Raw genomic sequence first — 27,725 nt, forward strand, 5'->3', positions numbered from 1 at the left:
ACTCTGGGTTGTGTGGTCTGTCACCTGGTCCACCAGCTGCTGCCTTGCTGGCCAGCTGAAGCTTTGCTCACCCTGCTCCACAATCTGTCACCTCGCTGGGTCCGCCAGCCGCCGCCTTGCTGTGAGTCCTCTCCACCCGGCTGCCCATCTCCACCCCTCCGATCGGTCTGGACGAATGTTTCTTCTTTATCTCCTTGGTTGTCAGACTTCCATAGAGTTCGATTTTCTGTCAGTTCTTGTTGTTTTTGTTTTTAAATTGTTGTTGTCCTTCTTTTGGTTGTGCAAGGAGGCACAGTGTGTCTACCTACACCTCCATCTTGGCCGGAAGTCTCAAGGTACATTCTTATCATTAGACTTTTTGTGACCATCCACCGATAAAGCAGAATATATTACAGGTTTGCTAACAGCCATATTGTTCTTGGCATGTCACTGCTTGAGATTTCTAGGTCTGAGATTTCTGAGTGTGTGTTTGTGATCTTTTCATGAAGTTTGCCAATGCTGCAATGAGACTGAACATTGAGATAGTGATGCCAGCAGATGATTAAAAACTATCGTGAATGTGACATGACTACTGGACCACTAGTATAGCACTTAATCATCCAAGAGACATTTTAACTTTACTACATTATTATAACTCTCCTAGTAGCTTCTTTAACACAAGGAGATAAGCCCAGTCTGCTCAGAATGGTAATCGATCAGGTATAAACTTGTGTATTTGAGTGTGTGCCCACATGCCCATCACTTTCACATTCTTGTTCTGTGTTCCCACCCTGGAGACATACACAAATAAGGATATGGTGTCTTACTTCCAGACCTCTAGCCTGATCAAGGGAAACGGTGGGAGGTCCCCCACAGCTGGCCAAGAATCTCTTTGGGGTCCAAGAGCATGCTGGGGCATGCATGCCCTTCTCTGAGTCATTGTGGGAGGAACTTCTGAGGCTCTGGGCTGCCCTCAGAGTGGCTCTTGCTCAAGTTAAAGCTGGGCATTCAGCCTCTAGTTCAGGCCCAAAGCACCTCGGGTTCTTGACTATTCCCATTCCCAGTGGTCTCACCCTTTGCCCTCACAATCAAGGCAGTAGGACTTCCTCTGAGTTTAATGTCTTGAATTAGGTCCCAGGCCTTGGGTGACCCAACCCAGTGATTCTTGACTTGCTACTCCTCTCTCTCCATGTACCCCGCATTTTTGTAACCCTCTCTGCAAAGCCCCTTTCTTTTTTTTTTCTTTCACAACAGAACTTTAGGTGATCTTTAAAACCAGAACCCAAACCTTTAGCACTCCCACACCCAAAATGTGTTCCTCTCTCCTCCTGGGCAAGGATGGCTCCCTCCGGTGGACACATCACTTCCTTTGTAGTGGATTGGTGCTTTCTACTCCTTAGCTTGGAGGGGAGCAGCTGTCTTTATGCCCATTTAGCTGTCCCACTGAAACTGCTTGGTCGCTCCCAGTGCTCAGACCAATGAAAGGATAACCACCATGTGGTCTTAAGTTGTTCTTCCACAGACTAATAAATAAAAAGTGGGAGGGTTGAAGACTTCTGGCCAAGATGGAGACATAGGTAGACACACTGTGCCTCCTCGCACAACCAAATTAAGGACAACAAATTTAAAAAACAAGAAATAACCAGAAGATAGAAAATCAAACTGTATGGAAGTCTGACAACCGAGGAGTTAAAGAAGAAACATCCAGACCAGTAGGAGGGGTGGAGATGGGAAGCCAGGGAGAGGACTTGAGGCAAGGTGGCAGCTGGAGGACAGCGGCTGGCAAGGCAGCGGCTGGTGGAGCAGGAGGTCCCACATTTGAGTGTAGATAAACAGGGAGGAAAAACTGGGGAGTGAGACAGACTGTGCAATCAGGGTTCCAGCGTGGGGAAATAAAGCCTCAAAACCTCTGATTGATAAAACCTGCGAGGGTCAAGACAGAGGGAGAAACACCCAGCCTCACAGGAGAGACCCACAGGGTCCTAGAATATACACAAACCCACCCACCCGGGAATCAGCACCAGAAGGGCCCAATTTGCTTGTGGGTAGCGGTGGGAGTAACTGAAAGCCAGCAGAGAGTAGAGCAGACGGCACTGTTCCCTCTCGGACCCTCCCCCACATACAGAATCATAACACAGCAACGTGGGTTTCCCTCCCCTGGTGAACACCTAAGGCTCTGGCCCTTACTACATAACAGGCAGGCCAAGACAAAATAAAATGGCCCAAATGAAAGAACAGATCAAAGCCCTAGAAAAAAATACAAATAAGCGATGAAGAGATAGCCAACCTATCAGATGCACAGTTCAAAACACTGGTAATCAGGATGCTCACAGAACTGATTGAGCTCAGTCACAAAATGAAGGAACAAATGAAGACTACCCAAAGTGAAATAAAGCAAAATATACAGGGAACTAACAGTGAAGGGAAGGAAACCGGGACTCAAATCAATGATTTGGAACAAAAGGAAGAAATAAACAGTCAACCAGAACCGAATGAAGAAACAAGAACTCAAAAAAATGAGAGGCTTAGGAACCTGTGGGACAACTATAAACATTCCAATGTCTGAATCATAGGAGTGACAGAAGGAGAAGAACCAGAGCAAGAAGTTGAAAACTTATTTGAAAACATAATGAAGGAGAACTTCCCCAATTTGTCAAAGGAAACAGACTTCCAGGAAGCCCAGGAGCTCAGAGAGTCCCAAAGAAGTTGGACCAAGGAAGCACACACCAAGGCACGTCATTATTACATTACCCAAAGTAGTTCCCATTAGACTGTCAGATGATTTCTCAGAAGAAGCCTTACAGGCAAGAATAGGCTGGAAAGGAGTGTTTGAAGTCATGACAGGCAAGGACCTACATCACCTACATCCAAGATTATTCTGTCCTGAAAAGCTATCATTTAGAATGGAAGGGCAGATAAAGTGCTTCCCAGATAACATCAAGTTAAAGGAGGTCAGGATCACCAAGCCCTTATTATATGAAATGTTAAAGGGACTTATTTAAGAAATAGAAGAAGATCAAAAACTATGAACAGTAAAACGACCATAAACTCACAACTATCAACAACTGAACCTAAAAAACAAAACAAAATGTGTCCTTTATAATTGTTCCTACAAACCCTTCACCCTTTTCCCCTAGAATTCCCTCCCCTTTCCCCTCTGGTCACTGCCGGCCTTTTCTCAATTTCAATGTGTTCGGTTATATTTTTCTTGTTTGTTGTTTTGTTGATTAGGTTCCTATTAAAGGTGAGATCATATGGTATTTGTCTTTCACCACCTGGCTTATGTCGCTTAGCATAATGCTCTCCAGTTCCATCCATGCTGTTGCAAAGGGTAGGAGCTCCTTCTTTCTTTCTTGGGGTGGGGGGGGTGGAAATGGGAGGGAGGTGGGGAGAGCTGGGGATTAGGCTGGGGTGGGGGGAAAACACAGAGAACTGTACTTGAACAACAATAAAATTAGAGAAAAAAATTAAAAAAAGAAAATATGCTTTAGAATATTTATGAGATGTCATAATAAAATGATATAAATAAATAAGTAAACCAGAGGACAATTCTTGAACTCACAATTGAGGTTAATGAACAATGGTGTATGATTAATGGGATATCCTTTAAAAAGTCTTAAATAAATAAAACATATTGTAACCAAAACAAAAAACAAAAAAACAACTACAACAGGAACAGAATCAGAGAACTGGACATCACTTGGGGGTTTTCAGTGGGGATAGGGAGGGGAAGAATGGGGGTAAGGTACAGGGAATAAGAAGCATAATTGGTAGGCATAAAATAGATGTGGAGAGGTTAAGAATGTTATAGGAAACAGAGAAGTCAAAGAACTTATATGTACAACCCATGGACATGAACTAAGGGCGGGGGGAGGCTGAATGGTTGGAGGGTGTAGGGCAAAGGTAGGGTAAAGGGGGAAGATTGAGAAAAAAGAAAACTATTCTAAAAAGTTATGTTATTGATTTTAGAGAGAGAGAGGGAGAGAGAGAGCGAGAAACACTGATGTGTGAGGGAAATATTGATTGGTTGCCTCTCATATGCGCCTCAACCAAGGATCAAACCCCTGACTCTGGTGAGCAGGATGATGCTCCAACCAACTGAGCAACCTGGCCAGGTCCATGTAGAAAACTTTTTTCTTTTGTTTAAATTATATTTGATTGATTATGTTATTATAGTTGTCCTGATTTTTTTTTCCCATTTGCCCCCTCCACCCAGCACCCTCCATTCCCTCAAGCAATCCCCTCACCCTTGTTCATGCCCATGGGTCATGCATGTAAGTTCTTGGCTACTCCTTTTCTTATACTGTACTTTAACTCTGGCTATTCTGTAACTACCTGTTTGTACTTCTTAATCCCCTCACCTCTCACCCATTCTCCCACATCCACTCTCTCATCTCTTTATCTTTGAACTTTGGCATTTTAATTATCATGTATCTTGGGGTGAGCCTCTTTGCATCCATCTTGTTTGGGACTCTCTGTGCTTCCTGGACTTGCATGTTCATTTCCTTCAACAAATTATGTAAGTTTTCTTTCATTCTTTTTTCAAATAGATTTCTAATTTCTTGCTCTTTGGCTTCTCCTTTCTGGCACCCTTATGAAGTGAATGTTGGACCCCTTGAAGTTGTCCCACAGGCTACTTACACTATCCTTGTTTTTTTTTGTATTCTCTTTTCTTCTTGTTATCCTGATTGTTTTTTGCTTCCTTATGTTCCCAATCATTAATTTGATTCTCAGCTTCACCCGCTCTACTGTTGTTTTCCCTGTACTTGTTCTTTATTTCAGTTAAAAACAGTGTACCCTTTGTATCCGACTGGATCTTTTTTAAGCTGATGAGGTCCTCACTAAGTTCCCTGACCATCCTTATAAGCAGTGTTTTGAACTCTGCATCTGATAGATTGCTTATCTCCATTTCGTTTAGCTCTTTTTCTGGAGTTTTAATCTGTTCCATCATTTGAGTCATGTTTATTTGTCTGCTATTTTGGCAGCCTCCCTGTGTTTGCTTTCATGTATTAGGTAGAGCTGCTTTGACTCCGTGTCTTGGTAGTGTGGCCTAATGTAGTAGGTGTCCTGTAGGGTCCAGTGGCACAGCCTCTCTATCCCTAAAGCTGGGTACTCGAGGTGCACTGTTTGTGTGGGCTGAGTACACTCTGCTCTTGTAGTTGAGCCTTGGATGCTGTTGGCAGAACAATGGGAGGGATTTTCCCAGGCCAGTCAGCTGTTAGGATTGGCTGTGACCACTGGCCACCAACTTCCACCTTCCATAGAGGATCAGCTGTGCAGGGGCATAATTGTGGTACTCTGACACGGTCTGTAGCTGTCCACTGGATGTGCTGGTCCCTGGGGTTTCCTGGGTGGTGCAGGCCAAGGTCAGCCCCCACCTATGTTTTTCCCAGGGCCACCCTGCCTGAGTTATAAAGCAATCTGAGATGGCTGCTACTTGTGCCGGACTTAGAGATTTGCAGGCGAAGCCAAGCTGTGAATCTATGCTGCTAGTTCTAGGCCTGGGGCTCACTGAGGCCAGCTGTTGCTGCTCTGAGAGGATTTAGGAAGTTGTGAAGCAAGAGCCATGACCATTTGTATGAAAAGTAGCTTAGGTGGGCCAGTTAGTTGGGTAGGGTGGAGTCTCTGGGGATCTCTGAGGCTAGTCAAACTGTGTTAGTTAGGTTGATGGAAGGCCTAGAGAAGGGATAATGGCCTCTGCTTGCCTTGATGCCTGACACCTCATCTCCCCCTGCACACCACTGGTGCCCCTCAAGCCACCACCCTGGTGCCAGAGCCCAAAGGGAGTCTGAGTAGTTAAGTCTGTATTTGGGTTCATTAAGAGAAACTGCTTGGGGCTCCAGAAGTTTCTTCCACCGACTCAATCTCTGCTGGTTTTTGCAGCCAGAAGTTGTGGGGACTTATCTTCCTGACTCTGGAATCCTGGGCTAGGGGTCCTGGTGTGGCTCTGGGACTCCTCGCTCTTGAGATATCCTTCCTGAATTTTTATTCACACATTCTGCATCTGCTCTCGCGCCCCTTCTACCAGTATGGATGGATGTGGTTTCTTTAATTCCATAGCTGTCAGACTTCTATTCAACTTGATTTCTGTTGGTTCTGAGAGATGGCTGTTCTATATTTTAGTTGTAATTTTGATGTGGTTGTATGAAGAGGTGAGCCATAGCTGCCTACACCGCCATCTTGCCCAAAAGTCCAAAAACTTTTCTTAAAGAAAGGGTTTATTGAGCTATATTGTAGCCAGAAAAGCAGGTCCTGGAGTGTATAATCTAAATCACCAGTAGAAGGGCAAGTTGGGGAAGACGAACATGTATGCTGTTCTGGCATTTTCATACATTGTCTTGGGGAAGAAAGATGTAAGTTGTTTTAAAAGAATTTACATTGGTTACAGATAAGGGTGGGAATGGGGAGGGAGTGGAGTGGGGGGAAGGTGAAGCCCAGGAAGTTCTATAATAGGAGTGCGGCCTCCAAGCAAGAAATGTTTTTTTCTTTAGATTGGGTACAGGCATATGAGGGATATGGTGGCATCTGATGGTCACTGAAGTTGATTCAAAGCCCCAGGACTGTGAGAAATCTGCTAATTGGCCCACAGCTATTGTTAATTACTCTCCTCTCCCTGCTCTCCAATCGTGGGCTGTAATCTAGCACATCTCAGAATTTTTCTCCTGCCAACACCATAGATGTTAAAGGAGTACCCTAAAAGCAGAGGGGATGTATTTGTGAAATGTTCTTGATTTCAGGAACATTTCAACCAGACAACTATCCTTTCCTAGACCATAAACATTTCTCTCATGCCTCATGAGAAATTATTGGAATTTGCACAACTTTTTCCCTTCTATTTTATGAAATGAAGAGCATATGGCTGCAATACTACACCTTACCCCTACCTAAGAGAGTCAGGCATGTGGAGGGGAGATTAAACTAGTAGATAAATTCTAGTGTCTTCCAAAATTGAGATTCTACTACTTCAATGTTTACCCTAACATTCATGGCTCCCAGTTATGTGAGATGTCTGTAACCTACTTTATAAAGCCTGTAAATTCAAAGTACTTGGTTAATTTGTGAAGAAGCACACTCACTCTCACATTTGGTAAAATACTTTTCCTTCTTCCTCTTAAAGTGTGTCTAGATGCACAGTTCTTACATAATTGCACAAAACAAATGCTTTGGAGAAAAGGCCCAATCTGAAGCATTATAACCCTCAAACCTTCAGTGTCACAAATGATTCATTTATCTACACTTCTGCAGATATACCACTGACCTGTCAGAATTATGCTCCGGGGCAGCTAGAGACATCATAGTCAAATATTTATTGTAAGTCATTATCTCAACCACTTCGTTTCAAACAATTTTTTAAACTATTTTTAGAGAGAGGGGGAGGGAGAAAAAGGGACAGAAACATCAATGTGTGGTTGCTTCGCATGTGCCCCCAACTGGGGACCTGACCCACAACCCAGGCATGTGCCCTGACTGAGAATCGAACTGGTGATCCTTTGGTTGGCAGGCTGGCCTCAATCTATTGAGCCACACCAGCCAGAGCTCGTTTCACACAATTCTTAAAATAAAAAAAAGACAATTACCTGTATTTTGGCGTATTTTGCCCTTTTGTAGTGAAATTTACTTCATTTCTCAAGCAATAAAAATTGTTAATTCACTTTTTCAACCTCAAGTTGTAGAGATGCCAAATGAAACAACCTGATTTTCAACTGAGCTAATAATGCAATTTGGTTGCAGTGACATAAAAAAATAAAATCTCAAAAGTGTAACTTACTAATAACTAGGAAGAATTACAGGAAGATTTCACCAGATGAAACTTAAAAACCCTGCAATGAGTTTGATTTTTTGTCGCAAGAGAATTCAAAAGGAGTCTGAAGGCTTTGGCAGGAAATACATAAGGATTTCTTTCAAAGGTCTCAGGGCTTGCAAATCTGGAACAAAGCTAGATAAAACCCCAGAAGTGTTCCAAAGAAGAAAATTTGAGTTCTCATAGAAAAAAGTGCATTCTTAAGAATGATCAATCCTGCATTTTTAGCCCTAGGATTGGTCCAGGACAGTTATCAGTCAAATGTCAGGTGTCCTGGATGAGGGACATCAGGTCCGGTCGGTCCTGTCGTCTGGATATGTGAATCTTTCAGGGAGGTAATCAGAGGGCTGAACCCCCAAGACTGAAAAGTTGAAAAAGTTTGAGTTTCCGGGCTGGTTAGAACAAGAATGGAGTCTTTCCTCATGCTTCAACCTTCCTAATGTTAGTAATTTTTTAGCAGCTTAGTTAAAGTGACCTCATTTTATATATTCCCTATATTCAAGCTTTCCTCAGTGTGGTCCCAGGAAGCAGAGCGGCAGCAAAAGTAGACATTATAGGAACAGGGATGTGGACTCCAAAAGAAATACACCCTCATCCAAACCCCTTTTTAGCAGTCAGAGAAGCTGAGCCGGCTGTTCTGAGAACCACGTGCCTGAACGTTGTAAAGCAGACTGAAGGAGTGCAAAGTGCATTACTAGCGCCTTGGCTTCTCCACACGGGCCCACAATTAACACGATGAATCCCGTGAACACAACAGAGCTGGAAGCCTGGAGGCTGAGAGCTCTCACTTGATGAGAGAAGCAGGCGGTCAACCCAGGTCTGCTTCCGCCTCTCGTGTACGGACTGAGAGCCTTGGCTAGAGAGAAGGATGGGTTTTCTCACAAGGGTGTCAGTGGCCTGTGGTGCAAATGCACCTGGACTACGCCTTACGCACGGCCTCCCGGAGTGTGGAGCTGCAGGCTGAGGCAAGGAAGCCTGGATGCAGAGGCATGTTGGGAGGGGGGCGCCCCGGGACCCAGATCTCAGGAGGCTCTCCGGTGCATAACGCAGTGTGGACTGAGGCACGAAAGAGACGGACAGTGTCTGTGTGGTGCAGGTGCTGGTGCCGGTGCCCGTGGCTGGGAGTCACTGAGACAGAACTGCGGGTCTGTGTGGCCAGGCACCTGAGCTCTGAGACCAGCAGCACGCTTGCGCAGCCATCACTGCCAGCTAACCTCCGGTGCTCCCGAAATCCATTTCTGACACTGTCCACGCCTCCCGGCCCCAACCTAGTGGGTCCCTGGCTAGGCAGCCCGGCCCAACCTCCGTCTCCACACCGCCTTCCCCAGCCACCTGGGGCGAGCAGGGGCGGGGCGTGTGCCGATTGGTGGGCAGCTGCGCCGCTCCCAGAATGCACTGGATGGCGCGTCATTGAAGAGAGACCATGATGGCGGCGGCGCTGGGCCCCCCAGAAGTGATCGCTCAGCTGGAGAACGCGGCCAAAGTTCTGATGGTGAGCGCGCCGCCCCGCCCCAGCCTCCATGCCTGCCTGGTCCTGCCAGGCCGTCTGGGGGCCCACGAGGGAGGCGGTGGCGTGGCGTGGTACGGGAGTCTTATGCCGCTGTCCTGCTGTTCGACCCCGTCTTGGGGCTGTCTATCCCGGGATGTATGGTTGCCGGACGAGGGTTTCTCAGGCCGCAGGGTCCACCGCACTGTGTGCATCCGTGGTGCGGGAGCGGAGGGAGGGAGGCCCGGCCTGGAGCTGTTAGTTCCTCTGGTGCCTCGGGTTCCCAAGTGCTTCTCGGGGCCTGTAGCCGCCTTGGGGCCGCTGCATCTCCAGCACGTGGAATGGTGGCAGCGGGAGGGAGGGGACTCTTTGGGACCAAGGACCTTGGGGCCCAACTTTGGTACTCCCAGTGGTTCACGCGTCCACTTCATTCTGACACGACACATTAAACAGTTAAATGAGTGGGTTATTCACCCAGGGAGTTTGGGAAGAATAAAGGGTAAAAAAGGATTCCTTGCTGGGGGAAGTCAGGATAAGCTATATACATTTACTTGTTAAACTGTGTATTTGCTGGGTCAATTTTGTTTTTTAAATGATGACTTCCTTGTTTGTAGACAAGGAAGTCTTTTTTTTTTTGAATTTAGTAGCTCATTTAATTCCTTGAATTGATTCAGCCTTTTAAAGAATTGACTGCAGCCAGATTTGCTATCCTTTTGGACTTTTTCCTTTTGGTTTGGTGCTTAGGTTATGTGTTTGAACATCACATTTAAAAATATTTGAACTAATTCTAGCACAGCTTGTGGTTTCATTTACCAAGATTTGTTTTCGCATACAACAGAGATAGTTCATGAAATTGAGAAGTCTAATAAAAAGTAGGATTTAATTGCTTTATTCTGAGCAAAGTTAAGTGAATTATTTTGTCACAAAACTTAGCAGATAATGTGTTCATATTCTTGCAGTTAAGTCCAGAAAAAACTACCTAGTCTCCCTCTTAGTACAAGGTTCTTAAGATTCCGACATAAAGAATTTCGTTAAATACTGGGAAAGTTTCTCGAGGAGCCCCATTTTCATTAGTTTCCAGAAGGAGTATGTGACCCCAAAACCACAGCTTTATTTCTCTCATTGATAAGAGAAAATGAGTGTCCTTCATCACTGGCCTGAGTATCAGTATTTGTTTTTGCCTGTGCTTTCCCTCTTCCCTGGCAAAGCTAGTTTTATCACCTATGAGGGTGATAGTCATAAGTGCTATTTATTGAATGAATATTACATGCCAGATATTTGTTTGATGCTTTACACACTCAGTACCCCTTGCAACAGATTGAGAGTTAAACAAGGTTAAAACAAGGTTGAGAGTTTACATGGCCTGGATTACATAATTACTGAGCTGCAGAATTAGGTCTACAACTCATACTTTCCTGCGTCTAAAGCTGGATTTCTTTCCATTCTACCTCACCACCTCTCATATATTTCGCATAGATAGAAGTTTGCATACTTTTAATCTTTCCAGAGATAGATAAATAAACAAATAAAAGATTTGAGGGACTGACTTGATGTACCAGTTGTTGAAATGTATTCAAAAATTGCAGTAATTGAAACATTTTAGCACTGTCACGGGAAGAGAATAGAAAGCTGGAAAAGAATAGTTCAGAACCAGAACTGTGATTAAAACGATTATTTCAAACTGTAAATGTGGGAAAGTAGAGAATGCTAGTCGAAGTTATACAAAAGTTACAAGTTTTTGGTAGGTAGTACCAAAGCCTTAAAAATTTGTATGTTGCCCTGGCTCATGTGGCTCTGTTGGTTGGAGCATCGTCCCATAACCAAAAGGTTGTGGGTTTGATTCCTGTCAGGGCACATACCTAGGTTGCAGGTTCTATCCCACCCTGGGTGCCTATGATCCCATCCTGTTGCAGCCAGGAAAAAACCAACTGATGTTTCTCACACATGGATGTTTCTTCCTCTCTCTCTCAAAGCAATGAAAAAAGTGTCTTGGGTGAGGATAAAAAAAAAGTCTGTATGTCTTCTGACCCCGTCTATATATTGTACCTTGCAGTAGCACAGAACTGAAACAAAGTGAATGTCTAGTTGGGAGAAATTGTTTGAATAAGCTGTGTATTCTATTCAGTGGAATTTTGTGGAACTCTCAAGAAATGTGGATCTAATATGTGGTAATTTTGTGTTTCTTTTTTTTAATGGAAAGATCTGAATAGACATGGAAGGATGCTCAACATAAGTGAGGAAAAAGTGCAGAACAGGATATTTTTGTTTTCTACATAAAAATCTGTATATGTTTGTATATGCATAGAAACAGAATTGGAAGGTATATACTAAACTTCTAAGAATAGCTACATAGGGAATAGGATTGCATGTGTCAAGTGTCCTCAATTTCTTAAATTTTAATATAGATTGAATTTTTATAATATAAAAAAATCATTGAGTTGCAAATAATAAAATTTTGATAAAATTGAATGTTTCATGTGTTTTTAAAATGTATGTTGACTTTTTTGAATGTCCTATAGTTTTTATCTCAAAGAAAACTAAAAGTGCCCTGACTGGTGATGCTCAGTTAGTTGGGCGTTGTCCTGCAGAGCTAAGGGTCCTGCTTCGATTCCCACATGCTTGGGTTGTGGATTTGATGGGGCCCATGTGAGAAGCAACCGATTAATGTTCCTCTCTTGCATTGATGTTTCTCTCCCTCTCTTTCTACTTCCCTTCCCCTTTCTCTAAAAGTAAATAAATAAAATCTTAAAAGAACTAAAAACTCTCTGGCTGGGCTGAGTAAAGGACTGGGCTTGTAGTTTTGCATTTATGTCAGTTTTATCATTTTTTGCAGATTGTTTCATCATTGCTATAAGCTTCACCTTGCTAGCAAATAAAGGGAGAAAAAGGCTTTTGAGAAGGAGCTGTTAGGAAAATGATAAACTTAATTCTGGAGAAGGGATATAGATTTACTCTTAGCCCAAAATCTATTGTTATTGTGGGAAAAATCAGGCCCACTATAAAATGACAAAAGAAGAATATTCTAGAGTAGGGGCTTTCAAAGTTTAGAATGTGCACAGTCAATCTTGGGGTAATTGTTACAACTGTAAACTCCTGTTTTAACTATAGAGGTTCTGATTTACTGGACCATGCTTTATTCCATCCCCTCATTTGAATGCCTGTCTCAGTAGACTCTGAGCTCATCAGTTTTTGGCCTTCCCTGAGTCCAGCCTGAAGGTATTCCTCTCACTGTATTTGTTTTCCAGCCAGGGTTGGTCACAGAATTTGTGGGGTCCTTGGTTCAAACAGCAGGAAAGCCGGGGCTGGTGTGCCTTGGTGGATTGAGTGGCAGCATGCCTTCAAGGTTGCTGGTTTGATTCCCAGCCGGGGCATATGCCTGGGTTGCAGGCCAGGTCCCCAGTAGGGGGTGTGCGAGAGGCAACCACACATTGATGTTTGTTTCTCACTTTTTCTCCCTTCCCCTCTCTAAAAATAAATTTGGAGGAAAAGTTGCCATTAACAGTTTTAGAGTATAAAGTTTTTCTCTTTTAAAAATAAAAACACATTAGAACATAATAGGAGTAATAGTGTTGAGTTATAAATTTATAAATTGGCAAAAGTAATATTTTGTTACAACTTTATATATTACAATAAATAACACCTCTGCGATATCTTTTTTTCCCCCTCACCTGAGGATGTGCTTATTGACTTTAGAGAGGGGGGGAATGGTTGGGGGTAGAAAGAGAAATGTTGATGTGAGAGAAACATTGATCAATTGCCTTGTATGCACCACAACTGGGGACAGAACCCACAACCCAGGTGTGTGCCCAGACTGGGAGTTGAACCTGCAGCCTTTCGGTTTATAGGATGACGCTCCAACCAACTGAGCCACATTGGCCAGGGCCATGATATCTTGATTGGTTATAAAGTATTTTTTGGCTTGCTTTTCTACAAATACATTAGGCTGTGAAAATTTTACTTTTAGCAAGTTCATTTTCAGTCAGTATAATTGAAAGTGATGTCAGTTGCTCTTGGCAAATGCAAGATTGTGAATAATTTTTTATAACTTTTTATTTTGGGTAGGGTCTTTCTGCTGGTGCAGCTATTCCTAGAGCTGCCATATTTTATAGGCTGAGACAACATTGGGAAAAATTTCTGATTATTTACAGATATAAATTTTAGTACATTTAGAGCTGTTGATTCTTGAATATTTGTTTTCTAAAAATATTTAACCATATAATGAGATTTTTTTTAAGTCTGAGTTTAATATTAGATGTAAATTTGTAGAAGATCTTAATGTTTCCTCTGACAATTCTTACTTGTATAGGTAACACAAGAAACCAAAAGTAGGTTAATGGCTTGTGAATCATTAGAAATGCCTGTTTATATCCTGGCATTGCATCTTCAATTATAAGAAAAAAGTAGGGTGGTCTTTCTCATTAATAATAAATGGTTTGTTCAGAGCTTTATATTAAAATAACATTCTTTTCTGTGGAATGCAATGATCTTTATTTATTTATTTTTCTTTTTTTCTTTTTTTATAATTGTTCCTGTAAACCCTTCATCCTTTTCCCCCATTATCCCCTCTCCTCTCCCCTCTGATCACTGTCAGCCTGTTCTCAATTTCAGTGTCTTTGGCTATACTTTGCTTGCATGTTCGTTTTGTTGATTAGGTTCCTGTTAATGGTGAGATCATATGGTATTTGTCCCTCACCGCCTGGTTTATTTCACTTAGCATAATGCTCTCCAGTTCCATTCATGCTGTTGCAAAGGGTAGGAGCTCCTTCTTTCTCTCTGCTGCATAGAATTCTATTGTGTAAATTGTACCATAGTTTTTTGATCCACGCATTTACTGATGGGTGCTTAGGTTGCTTCCAGCACTTGGCTATTGTAAATTGTGATGCTGTGAACATTGGGGTGTGTAGGTTCTTTTGGATTGGTGTTTCAGGATTCTTAGGATATAATCCTAGCAGTGGAATTGCTAGGTCAAAAGGCAGTTCCATTTTTAGTTTTGCAATGATTTTAAATTTAATTTCTATTTCTAAGCCTGTAAATATTTGCTTTGCTGTAGCACAGGGGTGTCAAACTCATTTTCACCGGGGGCCACATCAGCCTCGCTGAGCCGAATGTAATTTTAGGACTGTATAAATGTAACTACTCCTTATCTAGGGGCAAGGAGCTTGGTGCTGCTGCTGGGTAGAAACAAGGTGCTGGGCCAGATAAAACAAGGTGAAGGGCTGGATTTCGCCCCGTGGACCTTGTGTTTGCCACCTGTGCTGTAGCAGTTTTGAGAACCAGAGATTCTAACTTTGAAGAATTCTAATAAGTCCCTGATGCTCTATAGCAGTGTCCATGTGTACATATTGTTTTGTAATTTACTATCAAAAGTTTACTGCCTGAGTTCCTGTTGCAGCGCTTAGGCTGGAGGGTTAACACTCAGGGACAGACTCTGGGGATGGACAGGCCGGTGGTTCCCACTATGGGCACAGCCCCCACCCCAGGTACTGTGGGGGCCTGTGTGCCCCAGATTGCCTGGAGGCCTGCGCATGTGTGCTTGCCCACCAACCTGTCTTCACAGCTCCCACACAGTCCAATTGGGCTTCTTGTAACAAGTCATAAGTTTAACGGTAAAAAATAATTTAGAATTTCAGAATGGCAACAGAATATGAGATCAAGGGTGTCCCTTTTAAGAGCTGGGGCCTGTGTAACTGCACAGGTCACACTCCAGTCCATCACAGTTGATCTCCCCTTTCAAGAACCTTACATGCATGTATCCTTTGGCTTGGAACACCCTGCTACCTGTTTTGCCTAGTTAACATTTAATTCCTCAGATCTCAGTGCAGTGGTTTAATTTGTCGAAAAGCCTGACCATGCTGAATTAGCTTAAATTATTTTTCTTAGTACCATTTGCCTTAGTAACATTTATTATTTCACCTGTAATTTTATGCTGTTTGTGTGATTCTGTTATTGACTCCTCATGGATTGGAAGCTCCATACAGACAGGAATTCAATTTGGTTTTGCATATAATTGAAACACTGTTGTGTGTAAACCGTCTAACACTTTGCCTGGCACATAGTGGGCGTTTGATAGTGGTTTGTGTGTGGACTGACAGATGCGAACAGTGCCGTAGAGGAGGCACACAGTGTCCTGGGGCGTCAGACACAGATCACCCAGATTCGAACCGAGGTTTGTTACTGACTGCTGTTCGTGAGGCTTTGGGTAAGTTTTTCATTTCTCCAGTTTCTTAGAATCCTTGGCCCACCACCTTTTCTCTGCAACAGCTACACAGTTCTCTTTCAGTCCTTTGTCCTGCCCTTCTTTCATGTACTATTCCCTCAGCCTAGAATGCTCTTCTTCATATCACGTAATTCTCCAGGTCTCTGCATAGGAACTTTCTCAGGAAAGCCTTCCCCAGCTCCCCTAAAAGTTGAAATTTACCTGTCCTGTACTTAGTTAACTGTGTGGTTCATTGACACCTACCACATTCAGAATCTTACATTTATTTGGTACTGTTAATTAGTGATGTGGCATCCCTTGCTAGATCCTAATATGTATTAGTTTAGGGACCTTGTTTGCAGATGGTAGTGCCTCAGTAATATTTGTTGAATGAAGAAACTAATGAATAAATGAGGAAGGGAGTAGTGTGAGGTGAGCCTCAGGAAATAGGCAGGGGCTGGGTTATCCTGGGTTATCCTCACTTGCTACAATGATTACCTGGAATCCACCCAGTAGTGTACCTTGTGGAACTGTGGGAAATCTTATCAGAGGGAAACAAGGTATGAGTTAAGAAGACCAGTTAGGAGTCTGCTGAAGTTGTTAAAGATGATGAGATTCTGGACAAAGCTAGATAGGAGGGGATATATTAATATTCTTAAAACATTTTTTAATGCCAAAGTGACTATAATGGTAAAGGAGAAGGAATATATGTCTGGGGTAAGCTGGGGACAGCTTGTGTAAGCTCGGAATTTCTCAACTTTTATCTTAAAAAAATTTTATTCTAATCCATAATACATCCATGTTTTAATGTAAAATTATGGGACCCTAATTTTTGAATAAAATTAATAATTTTAGAAAACTGGCCTATCTTTATTTTGTGGTTTGTAGTAGGGATTAGAGAACAAATTAGAAAGTAGTAGTTGTATGATATTGACCTAATCAGTTGAGTGTAGAAAAATCGCGCTGTTGGTATATTAGTAAGCACACATGGGAATCACTAAAACTTAGGAATTGAAAGGCAGTGTAACATGGAGAGTCTGGAGCCAGACCATCTGGATTCTTCTTGGCTCCTCCTGGAACTAGGCTGTGTGACATTTAGCAAGTCATTTAACGTCCATGTGTCTGTTTCTTCATCTCTAAAAGAGGATAATAATGGTATCTACCTCAAGGGGTTTATGTAAATATGAAATGATTTCATTTACATTGGAAGGAAAGTGTTTAGTGTGGTGCCTGGCACATTGTGAGTGCTCTGTAAGTGTTAACAGTTATTTTGTACTTTAATGTATCAAATGACATTGTGTCAAAGCACATAAATCAAGGGGGCCTTCTTGTAAGTACTTTGTAAATATTAGTTAAAATTTCTTGCAGAGCAGTGCTGATAGGACTTTCTGCGTTGATGGAAATGCCCTATGTTGACACTCTCCTGTATGGTAGGTAGCCAGTAGTCATGTGTGGCTGTTGAGCACTTGAAACGTGGCTAGTGCAATGGAGGAGCTAAATTTTTTTTAATATATTTTATTGATTATGCTATTACAGTTGTCCCATTTTCACCACTTTATTCTCCTCTGCCTTGCACACCACCTTCCACCTGCACTCCCCCCCTTTAGTTCATGTCCATGGGTCGTACATATAAGTTCTTTGGCTTCTACATTTCCTATACTATTCTTACCCTCCCCCTGTCTAACTTCTACCCACCATTTATGCTACTTATTCTCTGTACCTTTTTCCCCTCTCTCCCCACCCACTCCCCTGCTGATAACCCTCCATGTGATCTCCATTTCTGTGATTCTGTTCCTGTTTCACTTGTTTGCTTAGTTTTTGTTTTTTTAGGTTTGGTTTTAATAACTGTCAGTTTGTTGTCATTTTACTGTTCATAGTTTTTATCTTCTTTTTCTTTAAATAAGTCCCTTTAACATTTCATATGATAAGGGCTTAGTGATGATGAACTCCTTTAACTTGACCTTATCTGGGAAGCACTTTATCTGCCCTTCCATTCTACATGATAGCTTTGCTGGATAGAGGAATCTTGGATGTAGGTCCTTGCCTTTCGTGACTTGGAATACTTCTTTCCAGCCCCTTCTTGCCTGTAAGGTTTCTTTTGAGAAATCAGCTGACAGTCTTATGAGCACTCCTTTGTAAGTAACTGTCTGCTTTTCTCTTGCTGCTTTTAAGATTCTCCCCTTATCTTTAATCTTGGGTAACTTAAAGATGATGTGCCTTGGTGTGTTCCTCCTTGGGTCCAACTTTGGGACTCTCTGGGCTTCCTGGACTTCCTGGAAGTCTATTTCCTTCACCAAATTGGGGAAGTTCTCCTTCATTATGGAACGTTTAAAGATGTCCTGGAGGTCCCTAAGCCTCTCCTCATTTTTTCTGAATTCTTATTTCTTCATTCTGTTCTGGTTGAATATTTCTTTCTTCCTTCTATTGATTTGAGTTCTAAACTATTGATTTGAGTTCTGGTTTCCTTCCCTTGACTATTGGTTCCCTGTACATTTTACTTTATTTCACTTAGCATAACCTTCATTTTTTCATCTAATTTGTGATCTAATTTTCATCTCACATTCAACCAATTCTGTGAGCTTCCTGATTAGCAGTGTTTTGAACTGTGCATCTGATAGGTTGGCTCTTTGTCGCTTAGTTGTATTTTTTCTGGAGTCTTAATCTGTTCTTTCATTTGGGCCATTTTTTTGGTCACTGTGCGCCTGTTACATAGTAAGGGGTGGAGCTTTAGGTGTTCACCTGGGCGGGGGTAGGGCAACCCACGTTGCTGGGTTGTGAGGCTGTATGTGGAGGAGGGGTCTGAGAAGGAACAATGGTGCTTCCTCTGTTCTCTGCCGGTTTTTAGTCACTTCCCCCGCTACCCACAAGCAAATTGGGCCCTTCTGGTGCTGATTCCTGGGTGGGTTGGTTTGTGTGTTCTAGGACCCTGTGGGTCTCTCCAGCGAACTCTCCTGTGAGGCTGAGAGTTTCTCCTGCTACCTCGACCCCCACAGGTTTTTTCAGTCAGAGGGTTTGAGGCTTTATTTCCCCCAGCTGGAACCCTGGGTTGCTGGTCTGTCTCACTCCCCAGTTGTTCCTCCTGGTTTATCTGCACTGAATGTGGGACCACCCACTGTGCTAGCCTCCACCTCGCTGGCACCCAGCCGCAGCCTTGCCATGAGTCCTCTCTGCCCTGCTGCCTGTCTCCGCCCCTCCTACCCGTCTGGATGAATGTTTCTTCTTTAACTCCTTGGTTGTCAGACTTCCATACAGTTCGATTTTCTGTCAGTTCTGGTTGTTTTTTGTTTTTAAATTTGTTGTTGTCCTTCTTTTGGTTGTGTGAGGAGGCACAGTGTGTCCACCTACGCCTCCATCTTGGCTGGAAGTCTCCTAAATTTTTAATTTTACTTAATTTAAGTGGCCACGCATGGGGACTGGCTACCATAGTGGGCAGCACATGTCTACAGTGTGGTCATGTGTCTGTTTGCATTCTTCTGGTTTGTAAACTGATCCCAGATTTTGCATAATCCTCATAGGTCCCATCATTACTTCTACTGGTTGCACTCCCACTGTCAGAATGAATACTGATTCTTATTATTCTGATTTTTTCCCCCTTGATTTAGAGTCATCAAAACAGTACTTTTAAAAAGAAAACCTTGATGGTACCATAGTGATAAAGAGAAAATGGCCATATTCTTTGCTTTATAATTATAAGTAATTCTCATTTTAGATTTATAAATGTCAAATAGAATGAAGACAATGAAATTTTTTTCATCACCTTCATTTGTATACCTGCCTTTACCACTTGTCCACTTATGAACTGTATCAGGAAAACTTTTTAGACATCATAAAAGAGTACACAATATGTGTCACATACCATTTTAGCAAAACAAGTTGGTTAAGGTTCTTGTCACAGAATATTGGGTAATGAAATAATTTTTGAGTAATGATTTCACCATATTTTTTTTAAATAGTTCATTTACTCTTCTACTGAAGATCCCAGCTTTGTGTGGAGGGATGTCTTGTTAGAGCCCCACCTTAGGTCGGCCCTGCTCTATCTCCAGTCTTCTGTACCTTGGGCAGCTATCACAGTGCAAACTCAAGGTCATTTGGGGTTGATGCATTTTCAGGGTAAATGTATGTATGTGTGCTTGCTTTCATCTTTGGATCCCTGCTTTTGCTTCCTTTTTAGCTTCTGAGGATTCCTTAATTTCTTGTAAGTTCAGCAATACATTAAAATTTTGGGAAATACTTTATTCACCATTTTAATTTGATTTTAGCAGAAGAGTCGTTCAAGGTATGTAGTCAGTGGTACCATTGGGAATGGAAGGCCCACTCATTTAAAAAGTAACAAAGTATCACCTAGGCTGGTGGGGCTCAGTGGACTGAGTGCTGGCCTCTGAACCAAAGGGTTTCCGGTTTGATTCCCAGTCAGGGCACATGCCTGGGTTGCCAGCCAGGTCCCCAGCTGGGGCACATGTTGATGTTTTTCTCCCTCTCTTTCTCCCTCCTTTCCCTTCTCTTTAAAAATGAATAAATAAAATCTTTAAAGAAAAGTAACAAAGTATCATTTTGTGTTGTGGATTTACATTTAGATAAGAGCAATAGTTAAGTTCCAAAGGTTTAAGGAAACTGAAAATCCAGTAAATTCTTATCATTAACTTAAAGTCTTTACTGAATGAATCAATGACTCTCAGTATGCATGTTTTCAGCTGGTACAAGTTTCCTCATTTGTAAAATGGGGATAATAATAGGACCTACCTCACAGGGTTATTGTGACGGTTAGTGAGATCCTTTCTATCATTTAGATTATACTTCACTGTTTAAGAAGTCTGATATTTTATAAATGGAATATTGCTTTTTGTTATATTAAAATTATATTCAAACCTGTGCTTTATTAAGTGTGTGGATATCAGGGTTTCCAAAGACAAATTAGCTTTAGGAACTACTTTTGTTTGTAGAATAACTAGCATATTAATTTGCAAAATTATGTGTGTGTGTAGTGCTTTTTCCAAAAGTGATGAGAAAAAAAGAATATGTCACTCAGAAATTCTCTGGGTAACCCATAGTTGATGTGTATCACAGCAGTGTAGTGTAGCAGGTAGTGCTTAGTAATGTGCTGAGTATCTAGGGTATAGGCAGCAAATATGCAGGATGGAGTCCTTGTGAAGAACACAAACGCAACGTGTTGAATTGGGGAAGATGGTGGCAATGAAGAATTTGCCAATGAAAGAACAAACATATTTAGCAGTTAGCTGTTCACAATGTGTTATTAATAAAGCCTTTTAAGAAAGTATTAAAGAATTTGACACAATGCTTTATTAGAAATGTTTGCATTTTTACTTAGAGAGCTGTAGAGGGTGATATATCCTTAAGAATAATAGTGGGAACTGGCTTTAACTAATTGTAATAATTCCTTTAGGCCAAAGCATCCGAAGTTAGTCTTCCCCTCTCTCCTTTCCTCCCTCCCTTCATCCCTTCCTTCCTTCCTTCCTATTTTAATTGAAATCATAGTGACTAGTGTTGCATAATTGATACAGTTTATAATGAATATGGATATAATGTACTTGGTTACAGAATGTTCATCTTCCAGATTCTTTGAATACAGTCGAAATTACGATTTCCCTACTTTATATTGGTTACAATAGCAAAGGTTTATTTTCCTACCATTTGCCCTCTCTGTCCCCTTCCAAATTGAGAATTGTAATATTTTAATTGGTAGGCTTTATAAACAGTCTCTTCTCCTCCTCTTCAGATGGGTCAAAGACACCCAAACCATATAATGGGATTATATACTTAGGTCGTTCTGGTTCAGAGGATATTATCTTGAGAACAAAGATTGTTAGAAAAAATGGGATTTAAAAACCTGGGCAGACTTTAGAAGCTGTTTTGTTAAGATATGTCTGGCTTTTCTGGCTGATTAATTTATTATTCAGATAGGAGTTCTGTAAATTCCAGACTTTACTAATTCCTAACTTTTCAGATTTAACAGTAATTTTAAAAACTTAAGGTAGAATTACCTGATAATACTTATGTGTTTTTGGATGGTTAAAAAAAAACTTGGGTTTTTATTGTTTTTGCTAAACAATGCTAAAAATTTCATTTTGAAGGCAGGGCTTGAATGATCAATTTTGATTCATTATTTAATTTTAAAAAAAGGGATAGATTTGATCATGGCCAAAAAAATAGTAGTTAACTTCCACCCCACCCTTAAAGCTCTAGCCAGTGACATGAACCTTACCCACATTCCACTCAGCGCCCCGATATTTAGATGGTGGTACATTCTGCCCCACTGGACCACCCTGAAGGCATGGGGCAACAGGTGCCAGCTTTAGCTTTCAATAGGTTATTCAAAACCAGATAAACTGGTGGGCGAAAGTCCAGAAATTCTTTCCTGGTTTTCTGCCCATGGGCTGACCACGTACAAACTGTCGTGAGCTTGTAAAATACAAGGTGGGTGGGGCAGGCCTTGAGAGGAGGATTAGCAGGAGAAGAGAAACTCAGGCTTTCTCCTGGGCTAGTGACTCTGGATACGTACTTCCAGAGAGGTAGGGATAGGTGGATTCTAGGGTTCTGATGAAAGAAAATCATCCTTTGGGGAGGAGCTGAGATGTGCCATGCAGAATAGTTCTTCTTGCAGAGGGCCCTGGAGACGGGACAGTGTAAGGAGGTTCTCCTAGTACCATGAAGGAAGACAGAAGGCTAAGGGAGAATCCTGAGGTTTCAACCATATGTGAGACTGGTACACACAGAAAGACTGGAAAGCTGTCAGGAACCCTCAGTACCAACTTCCCCCAGCGTACACTGGCTCTGCAAAGTGCTGTAAACTAAGTTAAGTTAGCGGCTATAACCTAGGAAAAAGAGATCTGCAAGAAGTAGAAATTATTTAGAGAATATTCCACAGATCTCTTTCCAAAGGTGGCATATTCATGTATATATTTAAAATTAAGGAAAATAAAACTGGTTCAAGCCATGCCCTGTGCATAAAAAGTTTTAAAAAGAAAAATTTAAAGTTAGACCTTTGGCCCTGGCTGGTGTGGCTCGGTGGAGTGAGTGCTGGCCTTCAAACTGAAAGGTCGCTGGTTTGATTCCCAGTCAGGGCACATGCCTGGGTTGCTGTCCAGGACCCCAGTTGGGGGAGTATGAGAGGCAACTAATTGATGTATCTCTCAACATCGATGTTTCTATTCCTCTCCTCTCTCCCTTCCCCTCTCTCTTAAAATAAATAAATAAATAAAATTAAAAGAAAAATAAAGTGAGACCATTGCTGCTGTAGTCTCAACTTAAGTATCACAGTCAGCTTGTTACTTTTATTTTGGAAGAGAAGATATAAGAGTTTTGTTCATTCAGAAGGCAAGTGTAACCACTTATAAAAACAGAAAGGCAGGGACAGACTAGGAAAGGAAAGTGACTTTGGATTCAGTTAGCACCAGTTTTGAAGAATTTTGAAATTATTTGAATTTGGTCAAGTTAGATGGAGTGGTATATTTTGGAATAAAAGGCAGTAAATTACCTACGTTTAAAAAAAGTACAAAAACATGTTAGATGAATATCTTTCTAAAATGTAGGCAACTTCAAAGGATTCTGACCCAAACCTTGCCAGGAATTTCTTCCTTTTTCCTGAAACTATATTTTAAATATTGGTTATGAAGTTTCATATTAATAGTTCCTAAAAAGAAAAAAGAATTTGTGCCTCTGTTGCCCCTTAAAAGTGAGAGTATTTTCCCATTGTAAGTAGGATTGCTGTTGTTGAAGCGTTCTTATTGAACACATGTACTCTATTTTTTGTTTCTCTTTAACTGTCAAGGCACCGCCTTCCATGGTCAACAGTGAGCAACGCCAGCATGCAGAGCACATATTCTTATCATTTAGGAAATCCAAATCACCATTTGCAGTTTGCAAGCATATTTTGGGTAAGTATTCACTTTAAAAATATTTTTGCATAATCACTTCTAGTTTTTCTGTCTTGAATGTTAGATATTTTAAATTCCTTTTAAAACAAGCAAGTTTATACAGTTACAATTTTTCATTAATAATCATTCTACTGAAGTGGCTTTAAAGATATCCCATATAGCCAGACAGAACAACTTTTTTAACTTTGGATTTTTCTCTCCTAGATATAGTGTTCAATAATTGTTTTATTATTGACCATGATGTGAAGGCTGTTAAGAGTGAGGGTAAAATCTAATATTTTTTCAATTGTGATAATCATTTATTATAGAAAATGTACTATATCTTATCCCAGCATTTTAAAATTTAAATTGTTTTTGGAGCTTTCTACAATTTTTTAAATTCTTCTTTTTTTTTTTAACCATGTAGTTTGTACTCAGCTTGCTTAGTGAATATTAGTTCTGTGTTAGGTTACCACTGTATATCACTGCATATCCTAAAATGCAGTATTGATTTTTACTCTTGTAAAAAAAATTTTATGAGTACATTTTTTATCTGATATATGTACAGAAATGATCTCTTTCCAAAGATGGTTATTTTCTTTTATACATACACACACCCATATAATCTTCTGCCTCTTAGATATTTTATAGCCTTAGTGCTTTTTTAAAAAATTGGAGCCAATTTTTGTCACACATATTTAAGGCTCTGAAATGCTGAGTTATTCATGACCACAGAATTGGTTAGGAGTGTTAGGAACTAAAATATCTGACCTTTCATCTTGTGCTTTGACTTGTTAGCCACCTGTACTCTGGTTTCCAGATTGAAATTGGCCTGCAATGAAAGTTACATGCTCTACTTAGATGGGATTATAAATGAGAGTTGTTAGATTAACTGGGGTGGAAAAGCTCTGGTGCAGACACTGGGAGGTCCCAGCTCCAGTGGTGTCTGCAGCGTGGGGTCACCTCGAGGAGTTACCCTCTCTGAGCCTGTTCTCACCTGTGAAATGGGAACAGTGATGTCAGGTTCCATCATAGACTCAGCTATCTGGAGTTGTGAGGTGCATATGTAGTAACAACATAGAGAAGCACTTTGTAGACAGTCAATAAATGTCATGACCCCATTACCTCATTTCAAATGACATTTTGAAAATATGACAAGCTTAAAAAAACCCTGTGTTTTCTTTGCAAGGAGCTAGTAGTGGTGATGAAGGTGGCTCTCTCCCACTCAGGAGGTAGAGAGCAACTTTAATAGCCACCTTTTAAATTCCAAATGAGGAATTTTTGAAAATTTTTTTGAGTGTTGAATTTGTTTCTGACACTAAGAAAATTTATTTTATGCCTGTGGAGAATATTTAACTCAGCATTAAAAGAAGCAAAACTAAACATCAGCCTTAAGAATTTAAGGGAGACTTACTTCATTCTTACCGCCTGGAAATTGCTCAGCATTAATGGATTTAGAAAATCATTGTTTTAAACTGGCCCCTGAACTAATCTGAGAATGGTTTTCACGGCAGGTACCGTAATTGCGTTAGTTAGGTTCCATCATGTTCATCTTACTTTCTGTTGTAACTCAGTTGTCATTCTGTACTAGGTGGGAAGTAGTTGATCTAAGTTATAAGAATTTTATTAGAGTTTATTTGTTTATACCACTCTTTTTCGAGTATGTGTATTTATGAAGTATTGTTGCTTTGTTATGATTTGAGCTTGTTTTGGAAAACTTGTTTTTCTGATAAAAATTTCTGAAGAAGAGTATTGCCAGTTCTAGTCGTGCTTCTAAAATCAGTTTGGGTTTTGAGACATAAACTATTTAAAAGCCCGAGTGCATGTATTACAGTCATTAATGTACTGCCAAGCCCTGTGTTACATTAATGTTACATCTAAACTTCACAGAATATCTTTAACTCCTTCCTCGGTTGCCACCAGCACAGAAGGGTTAATTCCTCTAAGAAGACTTCTCATGCAAGTGGCAGTCAGTCGCAACTCAGAATTTTCACATTCTTGTGTAGGGATTGTGTATCATTTTTGTAGAATGTCTGGGTAATATAGTCTGATAAGGGGGAGACTTTCTCCTTGATGCTTCCCTTTTTTAGCCTCTTAAAATTCTTCCTTTCCCCTTCTCACTTATGTTTCATTATGTTTCTCATTTTTCCTCATTTCCTTGTCTTATCCTTTTGTTTTCATTCTAGTTTTAATTTTTTTTGCTCTTTTCTGTGTGTGCACACACGTGTCTACGTGTGCATGTTGCATGCTTGTGCATTGTGTCACAAGAGCACTCTCAGACGTCTTTGGCACTTAGGAGTTTTCTGGGTTTGATGAAATGGACCTTTAAAAAACCTGCATTCTCCTCTTGTTAAAGAACTATTATACCCACAGACAGTGAGGGGCTGGTTCAGCACTCCTGGAGCTAACTTTGTGGCATTCTCTTGTCCTTCTCTCAGGGAGAAATGGATTTCTTTGATTTGTTATCTCAGAAGTAGCCAAAATAAAACAAAATGAAACAGGAGACTTGTAGCTTGGTGTGCGTGTGTGCCTATCATCAAGTAGACTTGGCGGCTTACATCACCTGTGTTTTAAAGCCAGGGAGGTAACTGTCATCACTGACATCTGGCCTTGACTACTACTAGGTTTTTCTTTTTTAAAAAAATATTTTCTGAGTAGAATGTAGTGTGTATGTTTCCTCTCTTACATTTAGTTCATTTGAACTTTTGTGTTCATGGCTCTTGTCTAGTTTCAGATGGCTGACAAGATTAAAAAAAGATACATAATTATTATAAAAGTTACAGTGGTAGGAAATCACAGTGTCCTAAAATAATTGGTCACGTAGACAAAGCCTTTGTCAGTGGAAAGCCATTCTAAAAGCATTAGAAATTTTAGATGAATGGAAGTTCCTCGTGAAGCTGTGGCCATTTCCAGCGTCTCTCTAGCAGAGAAGAGTAAGCTTCATGTATTCTGGGTCCTACTGGCGAGTGGCCAGTGCTCCTACAAGCAGCTTTCGCACATCTGAGTTAGGGGTGAGTATGGTGTGTTAAGGCTAGTAACAGTTTTCATGGAAAAGGGTAATTTACTAGTGTTGGAAAATTTCCTTCTTTAAAATTTGGGATTTGGCTTTCTTTTTCCAGATTCCTTTATTCTTAGAGAGTGTCTTATGGGGATAATAATGTAGAGATCTTCATTTAATACCAAACAGGAAAAGAGTTATCTTGAAAACTTTGAATGTCATTCACCTTTTGTAGTTGTCCCCCCAGCACAAAAGTTGGGAGTAAGCATGTTCCATTGCTCTCGAAGACCAGAAGGTGCTTGTTTGGTCTTCGTTTCGTTGGCATGTGCAGTTACGGGTAAATCAGTATTGCTTAAGGAACCCACCAGCCATGTGACCTTGGACTTCCTTCTTCATCTCTTGATGTTTCAGTTCCTTTAACTGTTAAATGTTGTAAAATAATAGGAATGGAACTAGATGATCTTTGGAGTTCTATTTCTAAAATTCTATATGACTCCTTAAGATTTTGCTTCCTTGTTAAAACCCATGGTTCAGGATTTCAGGTTTCTTGTTCCTAAAATTTTTACTGGAATATGAAGATAAGCAAAGAACATCCTTTTGTTTCAAAAAGATTTATAATAAGGGATGATTTGAATTACCTTTATGAAGCAGTACTGTATTTCTCCTTAAGGGATCTAAATAGATTTAGCTGGTTTCTGTTTCAAATCCTCTTTGAATAAAATACTTGTTTTTCTCCTGGAACTTTAAAATACATCTTTTCATTATAAGTTTACATTTTGGAATCTGTTGCTTTATTTATTGATTATATTTTAAGGTTTCTAAATTTTTGTGGGTCTTAATATCACAATTAGAATTCATATAAAGATAGTATGGAATAATTAAACATTAAAAAAGAAGATCCAAATTGGTATTTTCAAAATTCCTATGTTCCTATGTAGTAGTGTAATGTAATAGGAATTTCTGTAGGGTATACTTTTTTACTCACATTTTTATGGCTAATTGTGTCAAGATCACTTGTAAGATTTTTAAATGACTCGACCCTGAATAAGAGAAAAGGGTGCACCTGACTGTATCTTCATGCTCTTCCAGTAATTTCTTGAAGGTGCCATTCTCTGCCTCGACTGAATCTCTCATGGCTTTCAGTGACCTGGGCAAATAACATGCAGTCTAATCATAGATTTCTCATGGATTTCACACGATGGTTATTTTTAGAGCTTCAGAAAATTTCCACTTTTTCTTGACTTTATTTTGACTGTTTCTCCCTTTTGATAATGCTGTTTGGAAACTGACTGGAGTTGTATTGGTGAATAAAAGAAAATAGAAAATTAATATAAAAGATTTTTTAGGTATGTTAATTTTCTATTTTGTTCTGCTCTGGATTTCGTTTTTAGTTC

General features: G+C 40.7%; 1 protein-coding gene across 3 annotated transcripts in view; it reads left to right on the top strand.

The window, feature by feature from the left end:
• The first annotated feature begins 9,167 nt into the window (after positions 1-9,167).
• XPO4 (exportin 4) overlaps positions 9,168-27,725 on the top strand; it is a 111,930-nt gene continuing 93,372 nt past the window's right edge. The window contains exons 1-2 of one of the 3 annotated variants that reach the window (XM_024580749.4): positions 9,168-9,272; positions 23,249-23,354. In XM_024580749.4, coding sequence (XP_024436517.1) covers positions 9,204-9,272; positions 23,249-23,354 — 175 coding nt within the window. In that variant the 5' untranslated portion in view covers positions 9,168-9,203. Of the gene's footprint in view, positions 9,273-23,248; positions 23,355-27,725 lie in introns of those variants that run through there. The other 2 variants (XM_045188111.3, XM_045188112.3) reach the window with 2 other exon arrangements.

The sequence above is a fragment of the Desmodus rotundus genome, chromosome 3 (genome assembly GCF_022682495.2).
Source record: "Desmodus rotundus isolate HL8 chromosome 3, HLdesRot8A.1, whole genome shotgun sequence".
Classification (NCBI taxonomy): Eukaryota; Metazoa; Chordata; class Mammalia; order Chiroptera; family Phyllostomidae; genus Desmodus; species Desmodus rotundus.